This window comes from Lipophrys pholis (genome assembly GCF_963383615.2).
Source record: "Lipophrys pholis genome assembly, chromosome: 7".
Taxonomy (NCBI): Eukaryota; Metazoa; Chordata; class Actinopteri; order Blenniiformes; family Blenniidae; genus Lipophrys; species Lipophrys pholis.
Genome location: NC_137638.1, coordinates 16,978,414 through 16,993,737, shown reverse-complemented (window position 1 = coordinate 16,993,737; position 15,324 = coordinate 16,978,414). Strand labels below are relative to the sequence as shown.

Sequence of the window (15,324 nt, the reverse complement as noted above, 5' to 3'; positions counted from 1 at the left end):
TTCATAAATATGGACTGGTCATTGTGTGATTTGAGGATGCATGCTATTTTTGTACAGTACTGACACGTAACTATCTGCATATATGATCTCCGATAATATCCTGTCGGTGTATACGTAGACATCCTGGTGTCTGTTTGTGTTGCGGCATTGCAGATTGTTCATTTTTATGTTTTTATACCACCACATGCAGTGCCAACATGTTGAAGAATTGCTCAGAGCAAAGTATATTTAAAAGAGGTGAATGCTAATTATAATCATCTAACTGCTGTTTACTCAGATGTATATTTTAAAGTTTAGTTTGGGGATGCTTTATTCCTTAATATAACTTGATTTTTCTGTTGCCGTTGAGAGTGGGGGTCACACAACCGCTGCAGTGGCTTTTTTTTTTTTTTTTTTTCCATATTGTTTCCCAAAAATAAATAAAATGTGTGTTTCAGATTTGAGCACTGTCTCCATTCAATTGGTGTTTACAGAAAACCTCAAACACCCAAATCGCATTTTTCAATAAATAAATGTTTATTAAAAATGACAAAATATAACTTCTCGTTGTGAATGGGGTCTTACAGCACAACTATTTACATGTAAAACATGACTATTCTGCATTGGAACAACCATTTCTTGATGGTATGAAATCACAAAACACACAAACGGGAATCCCGAATGATTAAGATTACATTTTGTATGAATAAAGGCACTACATTTAATTTAAATGTATGTACTTCACACTATGCACACGATCAATCTCTATACAAAGTTGCCTTTGAGAAACAGAAGCCCACACATTCATGGCTTTTGAGTATATCTGCTATAAAGTCATTATTCTCTTTGGCTGTACAGGAATGTGGAAGCTTACTTCTTTCAAATTAAAATATACTTTTTTTTTTAAACTCTTCAGTGTTTCTAACTACGGCAGCTCCTTGTCATGGCTTCCCTCCAGTTGTTTCCTCGCTCCCGTCACACCAGGTTGAACTCCTTCAGGTTGTGTCTGAGGATGGTATCTTTGACAGCCACAAACACGAAGCGGATGTTTTCGGTGTCCGTGGCACAGGTGAAGTGTGCGTACAGCGTCTTCTCCTTGTCTGGGTTTTGTTCTTGGTACATTTTCAGGATGAAATCCTGAGCTGCTTCAGCGTCCTGCTGAGGTCCTGCAATTAAACGTCCAGATCACGTCGGCGTATTTACAGTGACGTCAAGAGTGAATTAATATATGCGGGTATATTCTGCTCAAAGCGAGTTAAGTTTTGAATAATAAATATTACAATTAAGTATATATACCTGAAAATGTAATACAGTAATATACTGAATTACCCTGTGTCTTCATTGTAGGGATTTAAAATGAGTCACCTGTGAATGCAGGGAAGTAGTTGGCCACGTGAGAGTGCATGATCTTCTCCTTCAGGATGTCTGTCTTATTGAGGAAAAGTATGACGGAGGCACGCTGGAACCAGGGGGTGGTGATGATGGTCTTGAACAGGGCCATGCTCTCCTCCATACGATTCTGAGGTCAATGAGCAGCACAGACAGAGTTAACAGTGAAGACACACCCACACTCTGCAGGAGCAGTGAGGTCGTGGGGCTGAGCTCTCACCTCGTTGTCGCACTCCGCCAGCACCTGGTCGTACTCGCTCAGCGCCACCAGGAAGATGATGGAGGTCACGTTCTCGAAGCAGTGGATCCACTTCCTCCGCTCTGACCTTTGACCCCCAACATCCACCATCCTGACACAAAGTGGGGGGGGGGGGCAGGATTAATAGAGTGATTTCTGAGGAGACCGAGGGAGGGAGCAGGTGGGAAGGGGATAGATGCTTTCCCATTATTCATGCTTCTTATAGGAGAAATAATATCTTTAAAAAAAAGGAATAAGTGGAGTTTAAAACTGATGTCTATTTTAATAAACTCAAGCAGAAACCATGAGTGTAACAGAACTCACATTTAAATGAGCCCACAGCTCAGACTTTGCAGTAAAAGTTCACTGTAAGCTTCCTTCAACACATTTTATTCTCGACAGATCTAAACTGCAGAAGGTCCAGCCTTCAGCCAAAAGATATTACTTCCATTGAGGCAAATATGTGCTACTGCTGAGAGTTAATGGACTTTGAGTTTTGAATATGAACATGTACTCAGATTTTGAAAGTGGTGAAAAGACACAAATATTCTCTGAAGTATATTTATCAGAAATTAAGTAAATGTCTACATCCCAGCCAACAAATTGCGCCCCACCACTTCTGACCAATTGAGCAATAACATTTCGGAGCAACTGCATGCATCTCACTTGAAAATGACATTGTCCATGTCAAAGGGGTACTCAATGATTCCCGTGGTCGGCACTCGGACTCTCAGGATGTCCTGGAGGTCGGGTAAATAGGAGGGCTGTGCGATCCGATCCAGGTCACTGAGATAGCTGTAACACATGGAGAGCACAATGAGGACAATTCAACTAAAATATGAATTTTAAGTTATTTTCCAAAGGAGAAATCAGACTTTAACCAAACCTATGCTGCCAGTTCAGTTCATGTTCTGGTGTCATTTTGACATCTGAACAACACAGCTGCAGTAAAAAGTTATTTTAATGCATTTTAGTTTAGATGGCTCAAACTCCCAACAATAGTAAAAACATAACAGTGGAAGAGGGATCATCGGCTTCAGCTGCAGGTCGTTGAGGGCCGATCAACCCTCTTCCCATAAAGGGAGGAGCCGCCCAGACACAGGGGGTGACAGGCAGAGCAGTGCAGCAGTTTCTTCTGTGTATTTATGGGGTGAATGTGTCGGGCAGGCAGACTCTGTGTGTGTGGACCTGTAAGTGACAGGCACATCTACCACAATTACGAAGCTTCACAGATAGCAGGACCTCGATTAATGCTGATGAGTTGTCTTTCATTGTGACACGTTTGCCATGTGTGTGGCGACAAAGGGCCTCCCTCCTCATGTGTTCATTTCATGTCTTCATGTACTTAAATGAAACATGGGTGCAAACTAGGATAGGTGGCGTGTGATTAAATGAACAACAACACCAATAATCAATATGTTGGCAGCACAAAATTCAATCTAACACCTTTTGGTAATCAGTGGTGAGCGCTGGGTGAAGAGAAACCTCAGCACACCTTCATATATATTCAGTCCTTCAACATTCAGGAATTTGCACGTGCTCTCACTCCAAAGGCAACTTGGGATTTAACAGTAACTCTCACTATTTGGTGGAGTCGGACAGCTGGTACTCCCGGCGGCGCTCGTAGCACTCCTGTATCCCTGCGTCTTTCCACAGACTACTGATGCCACCAACCAGGCTTTGGTCAAACTCCTCCACCTTGTCCACCTCCACCTCCAGGACAGCATCTGCATGGCTCTGTGCACACACACACACACACGTCTCAGAGTGGTGAAGTGGTTAATACTGCTGATTCTGCAGGTTTGAATCCACTTGTATATCTTCACTCTTGTGTCTTTGAGAGTTTGGTTCATTCCGGTGAATTCACAACATTTCCAAGTATATTCCCAGAAAAGTTGAAAAGAAGAGGTTTGAATGAAGAAACGATGAAGCTATCCTAAAACAGGCTGTAGAGGCAGCAATGAGTTCTGAGGTGGACCTGTACCTGGTTTTGCGGGTCACTGAATGCCACGTTGAGTGGCTCCATGGCTCGGATCATGGCCTGCATTGACGTGTAGATGTTCTGGAAGACCAGCTTGGCGTAGCACCTCTTGTCTTCTTCGGAGTATCCCCCTCCATGGATGATCCTCATCTGTTTGATGAAGGTGCTCTTCCCACTTTCTCCAGTGCCTGTCAGATAAAGATAATAATTCATACTCATACATACTTTTTCTTTGTTATGACAAAGTTTCACAGCCGGATAGAGGGGAGATTTTTTTTTTTTTTAATCTTTTATTTTAATGTGTCCAGACATATTGAAATCAGACAGAAATTCAAAGATGCAGCAGCTAAAATTATGTTGGGAGTATAAATGAAGCAGTGATCAATATTGCAAAATAGTATAGGCAAATGAAGTAAAAATGTTAGGGAGAGGATTTAAAAAAAATTTTTTTGATCAATGTGAAATTAAATGCTCTGAGTAATACTTTTAAAATTGTCAAAATAAACCTGTTGATGTCATGTTATTTCACACAATGACAAGAATCTGATTTGATCTACTTCTATATATTTTTCATGTCTGTGGGGATCTGGAGCTGATCACAGCTGACTATAGATAGACAGGATACAAGTCATCCATCCATCACAGGGCACACACACACACACACACACACACACACACACACACTAACATTCACGCTTATATGAATAACTTTAGAAGCAAAAATCATCCACAACTGAAAAAGGAAAAATTGTATAAGAAGAGGAATTTACAGATCGTACTATGGTAGGTCAGGGATCCTCAATGTACGGGGGAATGAGCTTAAACCCCATTGCTCCAGATCTCCTCACCTTGGTCACATTATAGGATATGAGTACTAACTTTTTATTTATGTGCAATAAAAATAACTTTGTGTGTCAGCTCTCTGGCGCCCCCTCAACCCACTTGGAGAGCCACTGCGTAAAGTACATCGACTTACAGTATGTAGAGTACTTCAGTGAATGGAGCAGTGACTGAGCTCACAGGTAACTTCATGCCTTATCACAGAGCCTCTGTGTCTGTTGCTGTTACTAAGTAAATAAAATTGAAGTAAATAAACAATTGCGGGAACAACTGTTGATGACTAACTTGCTCATGCAAGATTAGAAAGGCAAACTGGAGGATTTGAATACAGGACATTTGACTTCCAAAGGGACACCTGTCAATATTTGGGTGCAGGAAGTGACGGACTGATTCAACCTCTGAGCTTTAAAAGATGACTTTTCATAACTTCACAAGTGTGGCACTAATTACAGAAGATCATATAGAGAAAATAGTGCATGTGGAAGCAGCTTCATTAAATCTTGTCACCTGCATTACATGTCAGTGTTTTCGTGATACTTTACGTGCCTTGTTATACTTTGTGGAGGATTTTATTTTATTTATTAATTTTTTTACAGCAGTCTCCAAGAATGTATTTAACAGCAGTTTATTTTGACACCAACATCTTTTGTGTTTGCTCTCTTGACAACATTGACTCTGTGTGATGTGCTATTGTTTATTATTTTTTCCGCGTACAATTAGGTACAAGCATACCTCCTAAGATTAGTCACTAACTTTAGATTCCATGATTTCAACTCACATCTTCACTAGTTGGCCAGAGGTACACACACTTTATCATTCTTACAGCACAGGTGCCTAATGTTCTCATTCAGACAACATGATGCCGACTCTATTTGTTTAACAAATATGTTGTTTAGGTGCTGCGTGTGTGTGTGTGTGTGTGTGTGTGTGTGTGTGTGTGTGTGTGTGTGTGTGTGTGTGTGTGTGTGTGTGTGTGTGTGTGTGTGTGTGTGTGTGTGTGTGTGTGTGTGTGTGTCTGTGTGTGTGTGTGTGTGTGTGTGTCCCATTAATATATGTGGCTTCTATGCCCCAGCGTCTCCTCTGATCATTCTGAGCAGCGTCTGGAGGTTGTCTGGCTTCCTGCCTGTTTTGCATGACATCATGACGACTTGAGTCTTTACATCTCAGCAAACAAATCGTCTGAATTTGAATGCAACTTGTTTACAAGTCAAGTTTCTTGAAGGAGTGCCGGGTTTGGGCTGGAAGGGTGAACACCGTCTTCCTGCAAGTCTGCAGTGTGACTGTGTGCTTTATCCATTAATGCATCCACTGCCAATGATCATACTTGTGCAAGAATTCTTTCTGTAACCACAGTGCAATTTAACGTTCGGCCACTTTCACTCCTATATTTTGTTAGGAGCCTTTTTCTTTTTGCCATTTCTATATTTAGTTAAGTTAAGGTTAGTTAAGAGTTTATATTATTTTATATTTTTTGTACTATATTTTGCTAGGAGTCTAATTAAGAGTTAAGGGTTTATATTATCTCATATTTTGTGTACTATTTTTTGTACTATATTTTGTACTGTATTTTGCTCGGAGTGTAATTCTTTTTGCCACTTCTATATTTAGTTAAGTTAAGGTGAATTACCTTTTTTTTCTGTAACTCATCTTTGTTGTCATCCCAAGGGATTAATAAAGCAAAGTCTAAAGTCTAAAGTCTAAATTACAGGCTTTTATTTTCTTTTTTTTTGTAGGGTACATCCTTGACAAGTCACTATCGTAAAAACAATCACACATTTACGTAAGCAGATCTTTGGATTTGCAGAGACAGGGAGAACATGCAAACTACCCCCACGGTCAGCAGGAGCATTTCTGTTCTGAGGCAACAATGGTAATATGACATATTCAGTGATTAATTATAGTACTGTAATAATCCCCAAGGGGAAATTCATACCAAATTGACCCATCGGTAGCAGCCGCACAGAGCAGCGCTCAGGGGGAGCTGGGAGGAGGAAACCCCTGCGCACACAGGGAGAGCATGCAAACTGCAGACAGAAAGGCCTCCGGCCATTTTTGAACCCGCAACCTTCTTGCTGTGGGGCGAGACATAAAGATTCCCAATGGACTCTCATATGGTTATTCATGGTTAAGTAAATTGGTGAACACTAGCAGATTACTGTTTGCCTTCATTACACTGTAAAAAGATACAATTTTCAACCTAGATTATTTAAAGAAATCTGACAATTTATTACAATATCATCCTTATGTTAATTTAAAGAATAGTACACATCAGTTCTGTCCCTTTATTGATGCACGCATACTTCAAATATGATACATTAAATGTTATATATGAATGAATTTCCTCTTTTTTTTCTATCGGACTCTTCTCTCAGGAAATGACCAAACTAATCAGTCGGGTCAAATTTGACATAAACGTTATTTTTGAGTTACAGTCCTCACATGTTATTGATGTGTTTTCTATTTCTTAAAGTGTTTAGCATATTTTCCTCCATCATTTTTGTGAACTGTCTATTATACGTGTTTCCTATTTTTCTTGTCGGATGTCAGTTTTGTATGTTGTTGTTTTTTTTTTTAAATCCTAGTATTTTAATGTGCGGTCCTACGCTCTTCAGCCTTCTGTTGAATATAAAACCACATCTTTGGTCTGTGATAACTTCACGTTGGTCCTCTAACTCAATGAGATGTTGGTTCATCTGCTGTGGGAGGAAGTAAAATGCTTTATTTGCAGTGAAAAGCCTTTCTAAGAGAACAGTGGGCGAAAGCCTGAAGCTCAAGTTCGCCTCTGTGTCCAATTTGCATGAGCTTTACATGGAGTTAACTGCAGCAGCTAGTTTTGGCTTTCAAACAAACCACTGACCAATGGAACTGCTGCCACAATCCTGTGGTATAATACTGTTTGGTGCATGTAGCAACACACTGTCTTATCAATAGCAGTGTCTTACTAATATTCGAAATTAACGGATAAGATCAAATTAGGCAAGGACACTTAAGAAAACCCCAATACTCAGTAGGCAGAAAGCTGTGCTTTACTTCTTACTGAGAGGCCATAAAAAGCAGCATAATAAAGAACTTTGTAAATCTTACATCGCCTCATGATCAGGATAGTGCTGCTTATGAATAGAAATACCCCGACCGATTTGCTTTCTGTTTATCCATCACATGTCATTTATATTTCCCTGCAACTATATCTTTTCTGTACTGAGTTATTCAACTAAGGCCTGTGTGGCGCCTTATGGGCAAAGGCAGGTTACGCCCTGGATGCAACTGATCGCTCGTCCAAATCATATTCACGTGATGTTGGAGTTTACTGTCAAGAGGAGCAAGAAAGAGACGACAGTGCTCCGGTTCCAACACTTCCAACACACAACGTCCTGAGAGGATTCAGCGATAAACTCATAACGCTGCCAATAGAAAGTTTCTGGTTTTGGATGACTAAAGGTTAAGTTACACTGTTAAAGTTCAGTATCTCTGTGTCAGATGGGAATTTAAAGAGTCTAACAGATCAGTTATTTCAGGATTTTATCTGTCAACAGGGGAAACTTTTATTAGTAAGGATGTAACATGACACATTTGGCAGGTCTGTCACAGTCAAAAGCAGTGATGGACCTGTGATGAAAGGAATTCACCTGAAGGTGATTAAAATATAAAATATGATTAGTGCATCAGTTATTTTGATTCACTAACACATACTGGTAATTTACTGAACTACCAGTTATCCTTAACTGTTTGTTTTGGACTGTGGGAGAAAACCAGAGTCCCCAGATAAACCCGCACATGGGGGGAAACATGCAGATTCCACTAATTCCACTGTGTAATCTACTTCACCACTAATAAAATCACAAGTTACTAATGCAATAGCCCACAATTTGAATCAATGTTTGAATCTGCATTTTTATAACTTTAGTTTTCAATAGCTTTATATCTTCACGCCCCCCCCCCCCCCCCCCCCCCAACAAAAATGTCAATAGATCAATTTAACTTACTGTATACAAACTGTACTTTCTAAATAGATATTTTAAATTACTGATGCAAATTTGACAACTACTTTTAATAATGGAGTACAATATCAAAATGTTAACTCATACAGTAGATAGTTGCTGCTTCCCACCTCAGTACTTTTACTTGTAATGGAGAATAATTTATACAAATGAACAGCTGTAGAAATATTTCACACTCTTCCCACATCTGCGACGCACCCATCCACTTACTCCATCAAACATATTCACCTAAAGAAGATATATAACATGGGAAACAACTGAGTGGGATTCCTTTGTTATCAGAGCTTATTCTTTAGGATCAGAGCTGCTTTTCAAAAGCAAAAGTGTTTATGCGCATATAAGCTTTAAACTAGAAGTGGCATCATTTGTCACTTTTTGCACTAATCCCACAAATCAGCACTTATTTCAATGTGCAACAAATGTGATTAGTTACTTTATAAACTGTTACCTACAATCTCCTACAGGTACTTTCTATGACCGTTAAAGTTGTTCTATTAAGTGGAAATCTGCTGTTCTACACTCTCCATGTGAGTAAGAACATTTCACCAGATAAGGTGATTTGAGCCATACGTCCTGCTGGGACAGCCTGAGACAGAACCCCCCCCTGTCCTGTCCTGTCCTGTCCTGTCCTGCCCTGTCCTCAGGCAGTGGTGCTCACCTAACAGCAGCAGTTTGAGCTCTCTGCGGGAGTCCTTCTTGTCTTTACGCAGCTGCCTCTCGATCTCCTCGTTGATCCGCTGGTTCTCCTTCTCCTCCGCAGAGATGCAGCATCCAGCCATCCTCCAGGGAGCCGCTTCCTCTCACACAGCCAGGAAACTTAGGATTTCGGACGATTCTTTTCTCTAACGTTCCTCTCCTCTTTCTCCTCACAAAGTCAGAGGAAAAGAAGCTCCGAGCATCTTTGAAACGGATCCTCTGACTCAAGTCCGATTCAAGGGAAATGTTCAGGAGGTGAAGAGGATTTTGGGATAATTTTTGCGAAAGGGAGAAATAAATTCTTAGTTTTAAGAGAAAGCTCAAATGTGTTTGTTTTATTTCCTCTCAACCAAGTACAGCGGGAGTGTTCTGGACGGAGCGCGTCTGTCTTTATCCTGGAGGGACAGGGCGGGGTCCTGGCCACAAATGGATGAGTAGAAAATGGGAAGTCCGTTTCCTCAATCAGCTTCAAATCCCGACAACTATGAACAGGTGGATGATTATTGCGAGTTCAGATTAATTCGTGGATTAATTTGAACTCACATCCATCATAGCTTCTACACCCTTTATTCGAATCAGAATGCTGGAGCGGATCACCATCATAAATACATGTTTTTACGCACATAGAGAACATGCAAACTCACTTCATCTCCACCTAAAACGGCTTTCTTCTTCTCTCTGTGCGCTAAATGGACATACATTTGACTTGTTACCGAGAGAAAGAGCACGAGGTAAACATGATAAAGCCCCAGAAGCTGAGTTCTCACATTGACTCCAGCCTGGCAGCAGCATCTCCCACAATGAGTATAAAGCAGCTACTGAAAATTTTGTCTTAAAATTAGTTTATTTTTACTGTAAACTCTTGTTGGACTTCGACATCAAAGTATTTCCTTTCGAGATTCTACTCATGTTTCCCACAATAATCATGAAGAAAGCTCATGAGTGAACAAGTCTACGCAATGTTAATTAATCATAATTTAATATATCTTAAGTTACCTTAGCCAAGATGAAAGTATACCTGGGTTACATCCACTTTATTTATTTATTTATTTATTTTATTTATTTATTTATTTATTTATTTATTTATTTATTTATTTATTTATTTATTTATTTATTTATTTATTTATTTATTTATTTATTTATTCATTCATTTTGGAGATTGGTTACTTTTCAGAATATAATGCTACATAAACAAATATGTCTACATTCTAGCGCATAATATAAACAGAACCAAAATGAAAGCATTAATCTCAACCATTCTTTCTTGTATTTCTCTCCCGTCTTCTCTCTTCTTTCCGTTTTACTAGTTAGAATTAAAAAACATTTGAACATGGTGTCACATCAGTGATTTATTTATCAATGAAGGTCCAGTCTTGTTATTTTGTTTTTAAAATGTCGTTTATATAACTAAATGTTCTTTTCTTCCTTCATTTATTGAGCTCGATGCACTGATACTTTTCCATAATGAACACCAGGGGGCAGAAGAGCGCCTGGTACTTCTTTTAATAGAAACAGCTGATGGGTTATAGGCGTATTTTGAGTTTGGGGGAGATTTATTGGAAGATAACGAATGGAAAATATGTACTTTTGTAACTACCCAGAAACAAACAGAATATACATAGAAGATAACAATATGTACAAATACTAAATGATATGAATATACATTTTTGGAGGGCTAACATAATGTTTATTGATGTCAACAGCTTCCAATTTATTTCTAATTATGTAATTTAACGGAGTTTACATGGGAAGTATGTTCAATAACTCTTTATTAATTTTTCTTTATTTTTATATGTATTTGTTTTAGATTCAGTTTATCTGTTTTGAAACACACACTATACATCACTCTATTTCGCAATTTTATTTACTTGTCATCCTAAATACATTTGTCATTTATTTCTATATCATTTAGTTTTTATAACAATGTGTAGTATATATTATTAATATTTTTTTCTCTCTCATACGTTTTTTTATATTTATTATTTCCATGTTCATTTCCATGGTTTGTTTTATTGGTTTGTCAATAACCTTTGAATTTTATTATCCTCCATTGAGAATATTAAATATATAAAGTGTGGTTGGTTATTTAAATGAAGAGCGAATGAATATTCTCCTCATGAAGATACATATGTTCAAGTACCGTGTAACAAGAAATAATACTGTTTTGAATACAAAGTCGGGTCTCCACAAAGTCAGTTTTTCCCCACCCATCCCCATTTGTATTGAGTGATTGCTTTGGTCAAATATTGTCTTGCTTCTGCATGATATTGTAATCATCTTTAGATTAAGAAAGAATAAAAACAATCCGATGAATTGTTATTTAAATAAAACACAAACACATTCTTTTTGGTAACCAAGAAGTGTCTCTGTCATGAAAATCATTGGACTTTTCACATGTACGTTCGAAAGAAAACTGAGCTGAGAGACGCTACTTGTTTCTTAAAGTTACACCATGAATGTGAACATCAGTGTTCACAAACGGGGAAAAAAAGATCAAATTTTGGCTTTGGCTTTTTAAGATCAGTCCGTCCATCTTTCAAACCATTTTATCTAACCTCGAGTCACACGACGCTGGAGCAGAGGCAGGATCACCCAGGTCCAGTCACCAGTCCATCACAGGGAAAACAACCCACATTCACACATATATAGAGACTCCATTATCCTCAGACCTATCATATGGACTGAGTGGAAACTGGTGTACCTTGAAAAAAACCCATGCACACTGGGAGAGCACGCAAACCCCGAAGTGTTTTATTGGTATCATTATTGTTACCCTACCTTTCCTCTGTTCTCTTTTTGCAGGACTCTGATCCAGAGGGTTTGATGAGGTTTGATGTGTGACCCTACGTGACTCTCACCTGAGACTATTTGAGGTCACCTCTTCTCTCTTCAGCTCGGGGGTTCATCCTCAGTTGTCCTGTTTGTTTCACATTGACAATTCACATGCAGATCCAGCACTTATCAATAAATCCCAGACACCCCTGATATTTCTACATTGTCACACTAAATTCATGTGGTCATTGTTTATGTTGACCCGTGCTTCTAAAATGCTGTTTATATCACACTCTAGGCATGCAAAGTTGTTTCCCCTCTTTTATCATTTGCTCAGAAACTGACATGTGACATTTTACAGTGGCAACTTATATTGATAGGATGTCATATGATATAACAATTCTGTCACTCTATTACACACTGCAGTTCACAATTCAAAATAACTTTATAGTAATATTGTCATTATTTATAGCCATATTATCATTTTCACAAAACTGATGTAAAAACTGATGTTGTCTGACTGCTATATACTATAATCAGATATTATCTTTTGAAGGGCCAGCTTCATCCTCTGTTGCATTCATTACAACCACTCAACTAGATTTTATTCATACTTCAACTTGATAACGGTTCACAGCTGTGAAGGGAAGGGATTGTGATACCAATATGACTGAATATTACAGTAGAAATGACAGCCGTATCACTAAAATAACAAGCAGAGTCAAGTTGAGTTGAAAAGAAACATTTTGCTTCATTTAGAAACTTAAAAGAGGTGCCAGTTTATGGATACAGGAAACATTTTACACAATTATGATCTGAGATCATCATAACACTAATTCAAAAAGAGTCATTAAAATTCATATCTTCAGGATCTGGAGGCAAAGGAAACCCAAGAGTCAGCCAGCTGAAAGCAGAGACGTGTCTCACACCTGATTGAAAGAGAAAAACGCTTCACTGGAAGCTGTTTTTCCCCGCAGCCCTGCAGTTCACAGTATACAGGACGTTAACAGTGAACTGCTCTTGAGCGTACTGGTTGAAGTTAGAAAATCAGCAGGGGTTGTCATCAGGTCACCATGGACTTGTTGCTCTCTTAAATGGAAAATCCAAAGTTAACATGACTGTGCTCTTGCTTTGTAATGATGTAAAGTGAACATGCCCATACTTGTGATTAAACTATTACAATTCCTTCCAGTTTCATTTAGTTTTGAACAAACCTTAATTTTCTGTATAAATCTACAGTACAACAAAAATGCCAGCCCTCAAGGTTGTATGTGTAGACACTGCTTTAAAAGTCAGATTCACTCTGTTTGAGGGATTTTCCCTTTAGGTAACAGAAAGCAAAATGGCCACCGAGGGGGACACAAGTTACTGATTACTGCAAGGCTACAACAACACTGTTAAGTTCTAACTGTAGTCCAGCTTTAAAAACACCTCCCCTGGCAACAAGCACAGATTTCAACATTCAATGCGAGACAAACAGGCCTGTCCTACAAGGTCCTGCTGTTTGGACGCGGTTATTGTCAGATGTTGCATGAGCACTGTGAGCTGGAGCGAAAATGAACTCGTGGTGATTTCCAAAGTCAGCCATCCTGGTATGTGACTCCACCAGCCGGCCGAAATATCAACCTAACCGCAGCCAAATATGACAAAAGAAAAACACCCAACGCGCGGCTGCTGATGGTCTTCAGAGTCCAAAAAAAAGCCACGTGTCATGGAGCTTCAGGCAGCTCCAGTGCACTGTAATGCACTTTGGTATGGACTTTTAAGACATGAATTGGAAGTGACAACATTATAAATTCAAACGAAAGTGTGTTTGCTTACAAGTCACTCAAGATGTGCTTAACATATCTTGTAATTATGGTGATTTCAGCTACATCAGCTATGCTTCAAAGCTGTTCCCGGGGCTCCTGGTAGCACAAAAAGAACAAGGAAACATCACCAAGCCAAGACCAAGAATTTCTCCAGCTACACGACGTGACATAATTGGCTGCACTAGCTTCACTTCTCATAAAAAGACAGGTGCCCTGCATTTGGAGGCACAGCTTATTCAGTAAGGCAATATGTACATGGGAATTGTTGTTTTCTTTTGAGTTTCATGAATTAAGTTGAAAATAACACTGTACATTCTGGTGAAACAGGTGCAATAGAAATTAAGTAAAAAAAAAAACACAAGTAAATGTACCTTCTCAATCAGGCCAAATGATTAATTTCTTTCCTTTTTTGCATGTTTGTGTGCATTGTGGAGACAAATTGAGATTTTCACTCAGTGTTTGAAAGTTTGAAAACAAATCTCCTTTTAAAAAATCTTTTAAAAAACATGTGTTGGAACAGCAATTTAACAAACCCGAAACTCTCTTGCCTCACACTACTCCTTCAATAATGCTTTCCCTGTGTGAGCAGTTGATGGAAGGCTGGAGGGTGTTCAGGATCACACGGTGTGCATTATCAACAAAGAAAGTGTTAAATTATTGAAAAGCTGTGTGAAGACATGAAATATAAATGAATCAAATATCAATGAGTGATGAGATTGCATGTTCCTGAAGCCTATTACAATCAGCCCTGTAGGTTAAATTCAGTCAAAAGTTTTCATCAAAAAGTCAATTTAACAAAACTTCCTGTGTAAGTATTGATAATTCAATTGCTCAGTTGTTGGATGATGATTTTCCTCCGGATGTAGTTCTTAAACTGAACAATATTTCTTTGCTGAGAAAAACACAAAAACTGGCAGAACACAAAAAATTACATTCTCTTCATAAAAAACAGAAACAAAAACCAACATGTAAATAACATATTTTTTCCTTCCAAAAATGAATTAGCCATTAGACATACAATACAATTACATAGATACATATTTTCAATACCGCACACTCAATCTGCCCCAAAAAAGTAATGATTACAAAGCCATATATATATATATATAGAGAGAGATGTATGTACAATGATTATAGCATTCATAATTGCACTATGCCTCAATAAATGGAAATTACAGGCTTATGTTGGAGGGAACTGTTACAAAAGAATACCTAAAGTAACTTGAGAATGAGGAATGTGCTGATCAGAAACAAGAACGGGCTAACTTTGGTACAAACTCAACATTAACACTGCCCTTTGACAAAGGAACTAGACAAGTGTGTTCTCCACTGCTTCGGTGAGGGGAGGGCGGATAATATATCTGACTCTGTTGAATACTTGAGGAATCAGCTGGTTGATCAATACATTGATGTCATGAAATCAGTCTGTCTGATCCCTCTGTGTTCATTAGCCCTGCTTCTTCACCTCACTGCTTCCCACTTGAGTTGTTTTGGCATTGGCAATAAATACACACATTACCATAATAAAAAGCATTAATGTGGCACAGTTGAACATAATCATTTAATAATATTTTCTCATAAATGATCTCCCCCCGGGCTCCCGTCAGTCTGATGTTAAAA

General features: G+C 38.6%; 1 protein-coding gene across 1 annotated transcript; it reads right to left on the bottom strand.

Annotated features, from left to right (window-relative positions):
* Window positions 1-493: 493 nt before the first annotated feature.
* LOC308111967 (guanine nucleotide-binding protein subunit alpha-14-like) lies at window positions 494-9,487 on the bottom strand. Its single transcript, XM_080467126.1, has 7 exons — window positions 9,084-9,487; window positions 3,591-3,775; window positions 3,189-3,343; window positions 2,273-2,401; window positions 1,589-1,718; window positions 1,345-1,498; window positions 494-1,145 (listed from the first exon to the last, which is right to left on the bottom strand). Exons 1-7 carry the CDS (start codon window positions 9,202-9,204, stop codon window positions 955-957), a joined length of 1,065 nt encoding a protein of 354 aa, XP_080323252.1. The 5' UTR covers window positions 9,205-9,487; the 3' UTR covers window positions 494-954.
* Between the last annotated feature and the right edge of the window lie 5,837 nt (window positions 9,488-15,324).

Excerpts from the sequence above, each read along its gene's own strand:
- LOC308111967 (XM_080467126.1), bottom strand. The coding sequence starts at position 9,204 with ATGGCTGGATGCTGCATCTCTGCGGAGGAGAAGGAGAACCAGCGGATC. Across the intron at positions 3,344-3,590 it reads TCAGTGACCCGCAAAACCAG|AGCCATGCAGATGCTGTCCT; the intron begins GTACAGGTCCAC and ends GTGTGTGCACAG. Across the intron at positions 1,499-1,588 it reads TGGCGGAGTGCGACAACGAG|AATCGTATGGAGGAGAGCAT; the intron begins GTGAGAGCTCAG and ends CATTGACCTCAG.